Source organism: Crocodylus porosus, unplaced genomic scaffold, assembly GCF_001723895.1.
Source record: "Crocodylus porosus isolate Cpor-Errol unplaced genomic scaffold, CroPor_comp1, whole genome shotgun sequence".
Classification (NCBI taxonomy): domain Eukaryota; kingdom Metazoa; phylum Chordata; order Crocodylia; family Crocodylidae; genus Crocodylus; species Crocodylus porosus.
Window position 1 is genome coordinate 37,668,797 of NW_017728914.1, and position 13,456 is coordinate 37,682,252.

At 68.8% G+C, this 13,456-nt stretch overlaps 1 protein-coding gene across 1 annotated transcript; it reads left to right on the forward strand.

The window, feature by feature from the left end:
* The first annotated feature begins 2,543 nt into the window (after positions 1-2,543).
* DBN1 (drebrin 1) lies at positions 2,544-12,045 on the forward strand. The gene is made up of 16 exons (XM_019534760.1): positions 2,544-2,639; positions 2,807-2,918; positions 3,154-3,288; positions 3,513-3,625; positions 4,092-4,166; positions 4,275-4,421; positions 4,506-4,583; positions 4,706-4,857; positions 5,044-5,107; positions 5,233-5,301; positions 5,408-5,522; positions 6,388-6,525; positions 7,345-7,479; positions 7,576-8,192; positions 8,435-8,537; positions 11,275-12,045. Exons 1-16 carry the CDS (start codon positions 2,544-2,546, stop codon positions 11,343-11,345), a joined length of 2,220 nt encoding a protein of 739 aa, XP_019390305.1. The 3' UTR covers positions 11,346-12,045.
* Positions 12,046-13,456: the final 1,411 nt, after the last annotated feature.

Genomic DNA, 13,456 nt, shown 5'->3' on the forward strand with positions numbered 1-13,456 from the left:
CGGGCATCCCCTGCTCGCCGTCCCTTGCCCCGGGGTGCTGGCGCCGGCCGGGCACGAGGCCGAGCAGAGCCCGGTGCCTGCCCCGCTAGCGGCACCACGCAGCGTCCCCCGGTCCTGCGTGGCGTCACCCGCTCCCCGGGAGCCCGCGTCGCCGCACGGGCCAGGGACGCGCTGGCGTCGCCCCGTGCGCACAGCCTGGCTAGGCCCTGCGTCCCCAGGGAGCCGTCGCTGGGCTCCTGCTGTGCCAGCTGCCCCCAGAGCCTGGGCACGGGCACCTCTGCCAGCATCCCCAGCCCCAAAGGCAGCCCGGCTAGAAGAGCTGGCTGCGGGGTGGGGGGCTGGGGGGAGCGGCCGAGCCTGCCTGCCCGTGGCGGGTCCCCGGGGAAGGCTGCGTGCGCAGCGCGGCCCGGGCCAGGCCGGGATGAACAATGGGCTCCTTATGCCGCCAGACCCCAGCCAGCCGCGCAGCAGCTGCTGCAGCACCGGGGCGTGCGTGCCGCAGCGGTGCCGCCGGCCCCTCCGGTCCCCCCCGTCCTGCCCGGGCCCAAGGTCGCGGGGTCAGCGCAGGGCCGTGGCCTGTCTGGGGCGGAGGCCACGAAGCCCGCGTGTCTCGCTGGCCGTGGCAGGCCTCTCCGGGAGCCGCTGGGGGCTTCTGCTGCAGGGCCCGCTCTGGGGAGGTGGGGGCGATGAGCATCACTCGCTTGTGCTGGGCTCTGATCCCCCAGGCGCTGCCCCCCGCCCCAAGTTGCCCCCTTGGCGGCCGAGAGCCCGCAGGCAGCTTCAGGGCAGGGGCAGGGGTCGATGCCGCGGTCGCAGCTGGGTGAGATCAGGCATGAGCCGGTCTGCGGGAGGGCCCAGCCTGCACTGCTGCAGCCCCTGGGTGGGAGACCCCGGGGGGTATGGGTATGGGCATGGGGCAGCGGGGGGGCTCTGGGTCGGGGGTGCTGCCTCTGCTGCAGCAGCTGCAGGGCTCCTGGGCCAGGGCCACCAGGCTGGGAGCAGAGGGGATGTTTAGTCTGGGGCTTCCCGGGCAGTGGCGGGTCAGCGCGGCCCTCCCCCACCAGGGCCTCGCGGAGGCTGCCGGGCCCATTACTCGATAGGAAAGGAATTCGGCGCCGTCCTGCACTCGCCCCCAGCTCCCGCCACATTGGAAACACATGTGTGCGTGGGGCCGCAGCCTGTGGCAGCTGGGGGGGGGCTGCCCTGTGGACTGGGGCAGGCGGCGGGTCACGGGGCAGCAGTGACCTGGCATATCCGCGGCAAAGATGCTGCCCTGGTCCCCGCCCTGTAGGAGCTTGGAGTTGCCTGCCCCCTTGAACCGGGCAGAGGCCAGGGCTGCCATGGGGCTCCACCATGGCCCCTCACCCCATCATGCCCCCAGACAATTGCGTCCTCGCCCTGGGGCTGCCTGGGCAGCGGCATCCCAGCAGGGCAGGTTCCTGGCTACTGGGGGCTCGTGCCCAGGCTGGTGCAGCGAGGCCCAGGCCCTGGGGGGCTCTGTCGCTCAGGACCAAGCCCTTGGCCCAGCCCCACGAGCTTGGAGCAGATGGCAGAAGCAGGAGCAACCTCCTGGGCCCGCTCGGGACTCAGCCAGGACCCCGGCGGTCCCTGGCACTGCCCGGCCTGGCCTGTGCCTGTGCCTGTGCCTGGCACGTCCCCCTGCTCCCGCCGGCTGGCAGCTCCTGGCCCGGACCCCACGGGGCTGGGCAGGCCAAGGTGTCCGGAGCAGCTGGCTGACACCAGCACTGCACCATTGGCCCTGCGCCAGAGCCAGGGAGACAAGCTGCTAAAATTAGCCATCCCTGGCGTGTGCGAGCAGGAGGCCGGCGGCACTGTCACGGCTTCACTGGACAGGCCCCGGCCCTGCCCTCCCAACAGTGCCCAAGGCAGGCAGGGGTCCACATGCCCCCGCAGCGCCGCCCTTGCTCCCTGCCCATTCTGCCAGTGCCTGCAGGCAGCGACTGCCCGCTCAGCCCGGGGGTCTCACTGGGGGCGGGGCCCAGGCTCCGTGAGTTGCGTCCCCCATCCCCACCGGGACAGAGCTGGCCAGGGCCAGGACTGGCTGGAGGGGTGCCGCCCCCTGCCGTGACCCACGTGCTGCTGCAGCCTGGGCGCGGTGCCGTGCGGGGGAGCTGGGGCCCTACCGCAGGGTCAGTCCCAGCTGAGCAGGATTGGGGCCAGCATCGCCGGCTGTGGGGGCGGGAGCTGCGGGTCCCCCACCCCGCTCCGCCCCGTGCTGGGCTGTGGGGCCAGTGCGGGCTCTGGGCTCCGGCTGGGTCAGGCGGTAGCGGCCCCCGCCCCGCTGTGCCGGGGCACGGAGCGGCCCCCTGCCCTGCAGTCGCCCTCGGCAGAGCCTCCGTGAGCCGGGGGCGGGAGCTGGGCAGGCGAGGGGCATGGGCTGCGCCAGCCGGGAAGGCGCGAGCAAGGCCGGCCGACCGGGCAGCGACTGCCCGGCTTGGGCCCATGCCCGATGCAGGCCTGCTCCCTGCCTCCCCCGCTAATCGCCCAGCTGGGTGGCAGGCCAGTTGCCATGGAGACAGAGGATGCCGGTTGCCTGGAGAAGTGGAGATTTCCACCTCTTCGCCCACCAGCCCTGCACCCGGGACCCACTCGGCCCTGCCCCTGCCCCCGCCACCAGGGTGGGCTGTGGGTCCCGGAGGGGTCAGCCCCCGGCTGGGCAGGGCAGGGGGGATGTCCCCAGCAGGGGCAGGAGACAGGGTGGTATCCAAGCAACGGTTGCCATGGAGCCCCATCCATTGCACCCGTGACTGGGGCTCCGTGATTGGCTGCTGCTCCCCCTCCCCAGGTGGCGCACGCTGGCGGGCACGTGAGCAGCTCCAGCAGGGTGCTGCTCCCCCCACCCCGCAACCCGCAGGCGGCACTGCTGGACCCCCACCGGCGCTGTGCGGGCCCGCTCGGTGTGTGCCTGTGAGCCCACGCGGTCCAGCCGGGGGTCCGTCCCTCACCGCTGGGCATCGCAGAGCATCTGCGGGGGTGGGGCCGGGGGGGCCCGATTCGTGCTGCGGAGATGGGCCGGCTGGGCGGGGGAGGGAGGTGCATCTGCTGGTGCCAGAGCAGTGGCAGCAATGCCGGCACAGGGCGGGCACGGGCCTGCCTGGGGAGCACGCTGCAGGCCAGGCCGGCGGCCATAAGAGCTGCCCCACCCCGGGGACCCCTTTCCCAGCCTGAGGCGGGGGCTGCGTTGGGGCCGCTCACGTGCTCCTCCCCACAGGGCACTCTACACGTATGAGGACGACTCTGATGAGCTGAAGCTGGCAGCATCTGGAGGTGAGATCCCCGCGCCCTGCCCTGCTCTGCCTCTCCACCGCAACTTGCGGGTCCCCAGGGCCTGGGTCTGCGGGGAGCGTCTGCCAGGGCTGCAAGCCTGGGACAGGTGGGGGGTGAGGGCAGTGCCCTGGACCCCTGACAGGCCTCAACGTCCGTGCCATGGCCCTGGCTGGAGGCGCAGCAGCAGCAGGGCGGCTGGACAGACTGTGCCCTGCCCCTGCCAGGTGGTGGCCTGCTGGAGCTCTCCAGCCACTTTGAGATCCAGAAGGTGATGTACGGCTTCTGCAGCGTGAAGGATCCCCAGGCCGCGCTGCCCAAATACGTCCTCGTCAACTGGGTGAGCGGGGCTGGGCCGTGGGCTAGCCACGCGGGCTCTGCAGGTGGCTGCCGGCAGCCCTGGGGGGTGCTGGGCCCAGGCCGCTGTGCCCCGTCACTGGGCCCGTCCCCAGAGCAGCGCTCGCGCGCATGCCAGCTGGGCTCGTGGGCCAGCTGCCGGGAGCCGCGGGACCGCAGATCGTTCCCCGGGATGCCAGCTGCCCTGCGGGCACAGGGAGCAGCAGGGGCCATACACGCCTGGGAGCCGCTCCCCAGGCTCCACCAAAGCTCAGGCGGGGCCTCGGGGTCTGGGCACGCGGACAGCCCCGTGATGGGGCGCAGGTCCCAGGCTCCCCAGGCTGCCGCCCCGTCCTGCACCAGCACGGCCCTAGCAGAGCCCCGCGCAGCCCAGGCGAGGGGCGGGCAGGGCTGTATGGGGACAGGCACTTCCTGTGGCCCTGCCTGACCCCGTCTCTGTGCCATGGCAGGTGGGCGAAGACGTGCCTGATGCCCGCAAGTGTGCCTGCGCCAGCCACGTAGCCAAGATCGCGGAGTTCTTCCAGGTCAGAGGGTGCAGGTGCAGACGGGGACGGGGCATGCAACAGCCAGCAGGGACCCACCACAGCCGGGTGCCAGGCTGGGCCAGCCCCTCATGTGCTGCCCCCATGCAGGGCGTGGATGTGATTGTCAATGCCAGCAGCGTGGAGGACATCGACCCGGGGGCCATCGGGCAGCGGCTCTCCAACGGCCTGGCCCGCATCTCCAGCCCTGTGCTGCACCGCCTGCGGCTGCGCGAGGACGAGAACACCGAGCCTGTGGTAATGCCGTGCCCACCCGCCTGCCCTGGCCCTTGTACGGCACCAGGTCGAGCACCGGGCCCACTCACCGCCGCTCTGTTGCAGGGAACCACCTACCAGAAGACAGATGCGACGGTGGAGATGAAGCGCATCAACCGGGAGCAGTTCTGGGAGCAGGCCAAGGTGGGGCAGGGAGCAGCTGCCAGCCCGAGCTGGGCTGGGCTGGAGGCCTTGGGCCCTGCCCTGGGCTGGGCTGCCAGGGCCTGGGGCGGGGGCGGCCAGCGGGCTAACGTGCTGCCCTGCAGAAGGAGGAGGAGCTGCGCAAGGAGGAAGAGCGGAAGAAGGCGCTGGACGCGCGGCTGCGCTTCGAGCAGGAGCGCATGGAGCAGGAGCGGCTGCAGCAGGAAGAGCGGGAGCGGCGCTACCGGGAGCGCGAGGAGCAGATCGAGGAGCATAGGCAAGGGCCCGTGGGCACGGGCACCCCCGCGGGGTCTGCAGAAGGGGGTACCATGGGGGCAGGGGCTCAGGGCTGTGCCAGGCCCTGGGCTGGGGTCACTCAGGGCTGGGCTCCGGCGGAGGATGCCGGGGGTAATAACCACATCCCTGGTCTCCCCCCACTCACCCGGGTCCCGTGCCTGTGCAGGCGGAAGCAGCAGAGCCTGGAGGCGGAGGAGGCCCGGCAGCGCCTGAAGGAGCCGTCCATCTTCGTGAGTGCCGTGCTGGCCCTGCGCTCCTGGCCGCCTGCACGCGGGTCGGGCGCGGGAGAGGTGGGCTGCGCTGCCTGCAGGGCTGCCCAGGGCCAGGCCAGCCTCACCTGCCTCCTTCCTTGCAGGGGGACCAGGAGGAGGACGAGGAGCGGCAGCAGCTCAAGAAGTCGGAGTCAGAGGTGGAGGTGACTGCGGTACTTGGGCTGCGCTGGAGACAGGGCTGGGGTGCAGGGGGGGGCTGCCCTGGGCTGGGGGGGGCAGCTCCAGGGGACTGGACACTCACTCCCCCCCACCCCCCAGGAGGCGGCCGCCATCATCGCACAGCGTCCCGACAACCCCCGCGAGTTCTTCAAGCAGCAGGAGCGCGTGGCCTCGGGCAGCCTGGACACCGTGTCCCCGCTCGGCCACAGGACAGGTGAGGCCCCTGGTGCCACTGCCACACTGGGGGATGGGCTGGGGGCAGGTGAGTGCCAGGGACTGGCTTGGTGGGGGCCAGGGCTGTGCATCAGGCTGGGGCGACAAGTGTGGGTGGGGATGGGGCTTGTAGGGCCAGGTGTGTGCCGCAGGGCCTGGGCAATGGGTGACATTCAAGCGTGAGGGGCAGGGCATGGCATGGCCCACTGGGAGAGGGCTGGTGCGTGTGCAGTGGGGACTGGTTCACGACTGGGGCAGGCGTGTGCGCTGCTGTGGAGCAGGCGTGCAGCAGGGCAGGCATGTGCAGTGCTGCGGGACAGGCATGTGTAGTGGGGCTGGTTTCTGGCTGGAGCAGGTGCGTGCAGCGGACTGGGTTTGGGCAGCAGAGGAAGCAGGGGGCCGTGGCTCTGAGATGCAGCGGGGTCCTTGGCCAGGTGCCAGGCACTCCCCAGGCGGAGCAGGAGCTCTGCTGCAGGGTCTGCCTGGGGCAGGTGTCGGGAAGGGCTGGTGCAAGCCTGTGCAGGTCTGGGCTGGGGCTGGCTGCTCCCCCTCCCTCCCTGACCCTGACCCTGACCCTGACCCTGACCCTGACCCTGACTCTTGTGTGTTTGCTGCTGTGTGTGTCCAGAGAGTGCAGAGGGCTTCCAAGAGCAGTGCTAGGACCCCCCACTCCCGACCCCCACTTTGTTCCTGCCCCAGCTCCGTGTGCCTGGCTCTGGCCATGGCGTGTGCCGTGCCATGCTGTGCTGTGCTGCGCCGCGCCAGGCTGGATTGGGTTGCGTGGGGCTGGGTGCTGAGCGGGGCTTGACGGTTCTCTCTGCTCTCTGTCTCGTGCGTCTGTCTGTCTGTCTGTCTCTTTCTCGCAGGTCGTCTGCACTGTCCTTTCATAAAGACGCCTGACAGTGGGCCGCCTTCCTCCTCCTCCTCCTCCTCCTCCCCCCCACGGACCCCCTTCCCCTATATCTCCTGCCACCGCACCCCAAACCTCTCCTCTTTCTTCCCATGTAGGTAGCTGGGCCGGCAGGAGATCCCAAGCCCAGACCCCCGCCCCCAGAGTACCCCCGTGCCCAGCACGGGCACAGGCCCCAGCAGCAGGGCCCTTGCGGGGCACTTGTGCCACGGGCAGGGGGAGCAGCCGTGGGGGGTGCGCCGGGGGGGGCAGCAGATCTCAGGCCTGTGCAGCGATGTTGGTGCAGCGCGTGCAGTGGGCGCTGGGGCAGGCGGGACTGGGCTGCAGCTGGGGCTGCTGTGATGGGGTGGGAGTGGGGGGCAGGTGTAATAGGCACCGGCCTGCATCCAGGGGGAGGGAGCCACAGGGCTGGGAGGGGACGGGGCTGCCACGCCAGGGGCTGGTGCTGCGGTGCTTCTTGCGTGGTTCTCGTTGGTGTGGTAGATGTACCCCTGCCAGCCTGGACCCGCCATCCACGGGGCGCCTCTGGCTTGGCCCGTGTCTGGCTGCCAGAGCCAACGCGAGCAGGGTGCGTCGGCATGGGGGGTGGGGGGAGCAGCGAGCGGCTGGATGTGAAGTCGGTGGCGGCGTGGCGTCACCGTGGCTGCTCTGCCCAGCTCCACGGGCCCCACAAAGCACGGGGGCCTGGGGCAGTTGCCCTGATTCGTGCCCCACCCCCACTGACGGTCCTGCCAGCTGTGCCCTGCAGCTGCCTGGGCAGCGTGCAGCCCACGAGCAGGGCAGGGCCGGGCCGGGTTCGATGCTCCATCCCAGGCAGGAGGGGTGGGCACCCCAGGGGCAGCTCCAGGCGGGGGTGGCTGCTCACAGGAGGCTGGGGCCAGCCCCCCAACCTCACCTGTCTCACCCTTTTCAGGTAGCCAGTCAGACACCCACAGAAAGGCTTCAACCGGGGGCTGCAGCCCCTGCGACTCCAGCACAGCCTCCACACCCGTGGGCGAGCAGATCGAGCGGGCGCTGGATGAGGTGACCCTGCAGCCGAGGCCGCATGGTAGGTGCCGGGGCCTCTGCTGCCGCCCCCGCCCTGCTCCAGCATCTCCTGTCCGGGGCTGCCACGCTGATGCCCCTCGCCCTCCTCTCCCTGCAGACGCCCCCAGCCCTGGCAGCGAGGCGGCCGCCGTGGCGCCCGACCAGCGCTGGCCCCTCTCCAGCAAGGTGCAGCCGGCCAAGGAGCTGCCTGGGGGCCCTGCTGCGCCGGGGAGCGAGAGGACAGAGGCGCCGGGGCCTGGGCCAGGCCCCGCCACTGCAGACCTGCTCGCGCTGGAGACCCAAGGGCCGGTGCTGCTCCCGCTGGGTGAGGCTGAGGCCCAGGGCCAGCCCCTGCCACCGCCCACGCCCGCACCGGAGAGCCTCCTCGAGCTGTGGCAGGACGACAGCGCTGCCCCCGGCGCCTGGGAGTTGCTTGGAGAGCTGGCCGCGCCCGGGCCCGCAGAGGCGGCAGTGCCCCTGGCCGCCCCCGAGCCCCCGCTGTCAGCAGGCCCCGAGGACGGGAACCTGCTGAACTTCGACGAGCTGCCGGAGCCACCGGCCACCTTCTGCGATGCAGAGCAGGACGAGGAGCTGCCCAGCATGGTCGCTCTGGAGGGGACGCACCCCATGACGCTCAGCTACCAGCACGCGCTGCAGGAGGCTGCGGGTGGGCGCCCCGACCCCCTGCCCGAGCTCATGACCAACGGGGACATGGCCCTGAAGGAGAGCACGCAGGTGAGCAGGGCGTGGGGCCCGGGGCAGCAGTGCGCCAGGCCCTGCCAAGGGGCCCAGCCTGGCCCTCGCCCGCTAGGCAAAGCCTGGCACAGCAGGCCCTGGGTCCAAGCCGTGGATGGTGTCCTGGGGGGCACAAAGCCCCGGTGGATGGGGAGGGCCCCCAGGTACCTGGGAGCGAGGGGCACGGGGGCACGTCTGGCCACATCTGCGTGCGGCTGCCCCTGATGGCGCCTCCCCCCCAGGCTAGCGAGGGCTACTTCAGCCAGTCGCAGGACGACGACATGACCCAGGCTGACGAGCCGTCGGCAAAGGCGCCGCCCCCCGTCTTCTACAACAAGCCGCCAGGTGAGCCCAGGGCACCCCGGGCAGGGCCCCAGCACCACAGCCCTGGCAGAGGGCCGCAGCGAGCACTCGGTCCCCCCCGGGGTCACGCCCTGCCCAGCCGCTGCTCGGGGCGACGGCAGCCCTGTCCAAACCCTCCCAGATGCATCCTAGTCTGACCTGTCCCTAAGGCTGCGCCAGCCCCAGGCAGAGCCCCCAGCCCCAGTGCCCCGGGATGCTGCGAGTCCCAGCCCTACCCCACTACTGCTGGGGCACGAGGGTCCAGGTGTCCTGCTGCACCCAGGGCGGTTCAATGCACTCAAGAGACCCCAAGCCAAAGCCAGTGCCCCTACTGCAGAGGATGCAACCCCCCCACCCCCACTGCTCCCTCCAGACAAATCCGACAATGGGGTAAAATCCTTTCCTCCCCCAGTGCAGCATTGGTCTGAGCCTGCATGGAGGGCAAGACCGTCTAGCCAGGACCCTGTGGGCCAGTGCCCAGCACTGCTGGGGAAGGTGAAACCCACCCCTACGCATGTAGCAGCAGGAGGAGAAAAACCATCCTCCCCTGCCCAGCTTTGCAGCCTGGGGACTGGAAGCAGAACCCCCTCGCCACCCCTCTGCTACACGGCCCCTGCCCGCCAGCCCTTTCCCTCCATGAGCTGCTCAGCCCCTTTACCCATCCTTCATAACCAAGCAAGACTGCAAAGGGGGACTGGCAGCTGGTCCAGTAGCCACAAGCAACAGGGAATTACAAACAGAGCCCTATTGGGGCGACAGGAGGCTTGGAGAGGAGTCCCGCTCGGGTCTCTCCTGGCCCGCGGCTGTTCAACATGTTAGTGATTTGGATGCCAGCACAGAAAGCTGCTTGAGCAAGTTCCCAATCACACGGAAGCGGGAAGGATTGGGAGCATGCTGGAGGGTGGGAGCGCAAGGGATCTTGACAACCTGAAAAGTCAGGCTGGAGCTGACGGAGGTAATGGGCTGGACAGCAGTGCTGTGGAGAAGGATCTGGGAGTCCTGGTAGGTCACAGACTCGATCGGAGTCTGCAGTGTGGTACAGCCGCACGAAAGGTCGGTGCAGGTTTGGGATGCTTCAGGCAGAGCGTTAGGTGCAAGACATGGGAGATGATGGTGCCTCAGCTGGATGTTGTGTGTGGTTGTGGGCTCCTTGTTTTAAAAAGGACACAAAGAAGGTAAAGGGGGCCTGAGGTGGCAACAGAAATGATCAAGGGCTTGCAAAGCAAGTCCTGTGAGGAGCGGCTGAAGGAGCTGGGCTTGCTCAGTATGCGAAGGAGCTCAAGGGGGCACGGCAGCAGTCTCCATGGGCCTGATGGGCTGCCAGAGAGGAGAGGGAAAGCCCCTGGCCTCTCCTGCTGCAGGAAGTAAGAAGTGGGCCAATGGCTCGAGGTTGCAGCAAAGCTGGTTTGGAGCCAGGGCCGCGGGAGAGACACCAGGGAAGGGAGGACTCTGCATCTCGGGAGAGGCTGGATGGGCGCTGGGTGGGGAGGATCGAGGCACAGCAGTGCCTGTGCTCTGCTGTGGGCACGGTGCCCCAGGCTTCGGGCTGTGCTGGTTGCTGCAGAGACCAGGAAGGACTTTCCCCCTCTTGCTGTTACCACTGTTGGGGGGTGGGGGGGTTCTCCCCCAGAGGTGCCGAGTGCTGCTGGGGATGGGACCGGGCGGTGCCAGGTCCTGGCTGGAGGGTCTTGCCCTGTGCTCAGGCTCAGTGCAAGGCTGCACTGGGGCAGGAGGGGATTTCCCCCCTGCTCAGACTGGTCTGGACTGACAGGGGTTCCTGCCCCTGCGGAGGGGGCACGGCCTCAGCCTGGGCTCTGTGGAGCATCTACGAGGACACTGCTTTCCCAGGGCAGGTTGGGTTGCGATGTCTGGTGCTGTCGGGGCTGCCTGTAGTTTTGCTACGAGGCTGGACCCGAGGTTTGTCTGGGCTAGTGTGGACAGGGCTAGTCCTGCCTCAGGCCAGGCTTGGGCTGCATGTGGGCTCCGGCAGTCCCATCCAGCCCGCGGCTCCCACTGTGCCAAGCTCCGCGGCGCACTCGCCGGCCTGCGGCTGCTCTGGACTGAGGTGTGTCCCCCCACGCCCCACGCAGGCTGCGTGGGGCCTCCTGGGCTCCCCCGTGCGCTGCAGGCCCGGCTGCCCCTCCGGCCCCTGCCCGCGCCCAGCCCCGCCGCACGCATGGGAGACGTTCTCCCGGCACCACCTGCAACTGGCTTTGCTGCCACTTCACGACCCGGCTCCGGGTCCCACTCGGTGCAGCAGTGGGCAAGCGGGGGTGGTTCTGGCAGCCCCTCAGGTGCTTGAAGGCTGCTGTCACATCCCCTCACAAGCACCATCTCCACAAGTAGACCATGCCCCACTCCTCCAGCCTCTCCCCACACAGCTTTGCCTTCCCAGCCCTTTATCGCCTTCGTCACCTGCCTCTGGACTCTCTCTGCCTTGCCACGTCCTTGTGAAGGTGGAGCTCGGGTGTGCACAGTGCTCTGCCGAGGCCTGGCCAGGGCCAAACGGAGACGCTGTCCTGCCTCGATGCTTCTCTTGATGCATCCTGCCCCGGTGTTCGCCCCGATGCGGGCCCGCAGTCCTGGAGCCTGTGGCCTGCCAGGATCCCAGCCCCTTGCTGCCGCCCAGGGCAGGGCGTCCGTCGTCCAGCAGCGGCGGTGTCCAGCCCGTGTCCTGCTGGCCATGGGCCTGGGCCAGCAGCAAGACCCTGCTGACCCGCACGTGCCCCTCTCTCTGCAGAGATCGACATCACCTGCTGGGACGCAGACCCGGTGCCCGAGGACGAGGAGAACTTTGGCGGCGCCGTCTAAGGCAGGGCCCGTGCGCCAGCCTCTGACCCACCGCCCGCAGCCCAGCGGCGCGGGCACGCGCGGAGGCCGCAGCCAGGGCCTGGCCTGGCCCGGGCCGGGTGGTTGCCCGCGGCATCGGCGTGTGGCCGGGCTGCCCCGTGGGGCCACGTTTACGGCTTCCTCCCCCTTTTTTAAGTTGTCGATAGGAGACGTGTTGATTCGCCCATGCCCTGTTGGTGCCCAGCCCCTGCCCCCGCTGCCCCCCTGTCCCGGGTTGAGCGTGTGTAACGGAGCCCCAGCTCGGCCCAGCCGGTGCCGGCGCCCACGTGGGGACGGGGCCTTGTGCCCACCAGCTCCACCCCGTCGAGCTTCGAGTATTTTGCACGAATCAGAAATAAACAAGGCAATAAGCGATGCTGGGGTGAGGCTCCGGATGGCTGCGCGCCCCCTGCCCAGGCGCTTGGCCCAGATCCCGGGCAGCTGCGGGGCCGAGGGCAGCCTGGGTCCGTGCAAGTCCCCTCTTCCACCACCACACTCATGGCACCTGGCCCCTGCCTTCCCCGCAAGACCCATGGGTGTTGCCACAGGCTGGGACCCCCACCCTGCCCCTCCGCCCCGCTTTGCCCCGCTGAGTCCCTCGGTCCTGCCCCCGTTTTTTTGGAAGCACAATTCTGTACCGGCGACGTGCTTATGTATGTTAATAAACAAACGACTCTGCCTGTGCCTGCTCCCTGGCTCTCGCCGGCCTGAGCAGCGCCTGGCCTGGCCTGACCTGGCGTGGGGGGCATGGAGGAAGTCGGGGACTGTGGGGGGGGCTGCATTTGCAGAGGAATGGGATCTGTTGCAGCCCCTGTGGCCAGCTCCCCAGGACTGATGCTGCTTGGCAGCCCCCAAAGTGCCACTCTGACCCCTGCCCCTGCCTGATCTGTTGCTCTGCTCTCTGCTCCCTGCCTGATCTGCTTTCTGCACCCCACCCCATGCTCCCCACCTGATCTGCGGCTCTTATTTCTGTGTCCTTCTGCTGCTCTGCTTCCCACTTGTCTGAACTGCTTTCTGTTCCCCACCTGATCCACTGCTCTGCTTTCTGCACCCTGTGCAATCCAGTGCTTTAATCATCACTTCTTTTTTGCTCACTGCCCTGTGCTCCCTGCCTAATACGCTTCCTGCCTGATCTTCTTGCACCCTGTCCTGTGCTTCCTGCCTGATCTGCTGCTCTGCTTTCTGTTCCGTTTAATCTGCTGCTCTGTTTTCTGCTCCTCTGCAGCCTGTTTCCTGCCAGATCAGCTGTTTTCCACCCCCTGTCCTATGTGCTGTGGTGCTGCTTGTCCCATACCTGGTCTTCCAAGTCCCTGTAGGCCCCTGTCCCCATCGCCCCCCCCCACACACACACACACACACACATGTGGAGCTATACCTAGATGCCTGGCAGCCCTGTATTGCTCCTCCCACCCCTGCTTCCCCAGAAACAATGATGATAATAATTTTTAAATTACCATTTTCAGGCTGCCTTTCTGGCGGGCCCTGGACAGCCATGTGGTTCGCCCATGCCTGGTGCTGCTCTACATGGAGGCCCTCAGCCAGTTCCGCCCCCCGCAGCCCACCGCAGAAACCCCTGCCTGGACCAGCCTTCCTCCCAGCCTGAAGTGTTGTAGCCTTTCAGTGGCTCCAGGCCTAGACCCTGAACCAGCCCTGGGGGATCCAGCCCATGCACAGGAGGTACAATGTGGCCTCCCCAGGCGTGGCCTGTGGCCCGTGGCAGGAGGCTGGGTGTCGACCGGCCCTGATGTCGTGCCTGCTTGGGCAGGACCAGGCTGTGCTCTGCCAGGTGCTTTTATTGAGCCCAGCACTGAGCAATGCCAAGCTCCTGACAAAGACAAACACAGACTGACCCCCCATCCGTGGTGTCCCAATCAGTTAAAGGGTCAGAGACTTAGGACTGGGCCGAGCCATTTCCAGCTGGGGGGTGGGGGCAGTGCAGGACCCACCCCAGGGTGCAAAGGCAGGCTGACGGGTCACGGGGGGAGTGGGGCTGGCACAGCACGGCTCCGATCCCAGTGCATGGGGCTGGGTGGAGGCAAGGCAGGGCATGGGCAGGGTCTGGGGAAGCCAAGCCGGGAGACGGCTGCATGCCC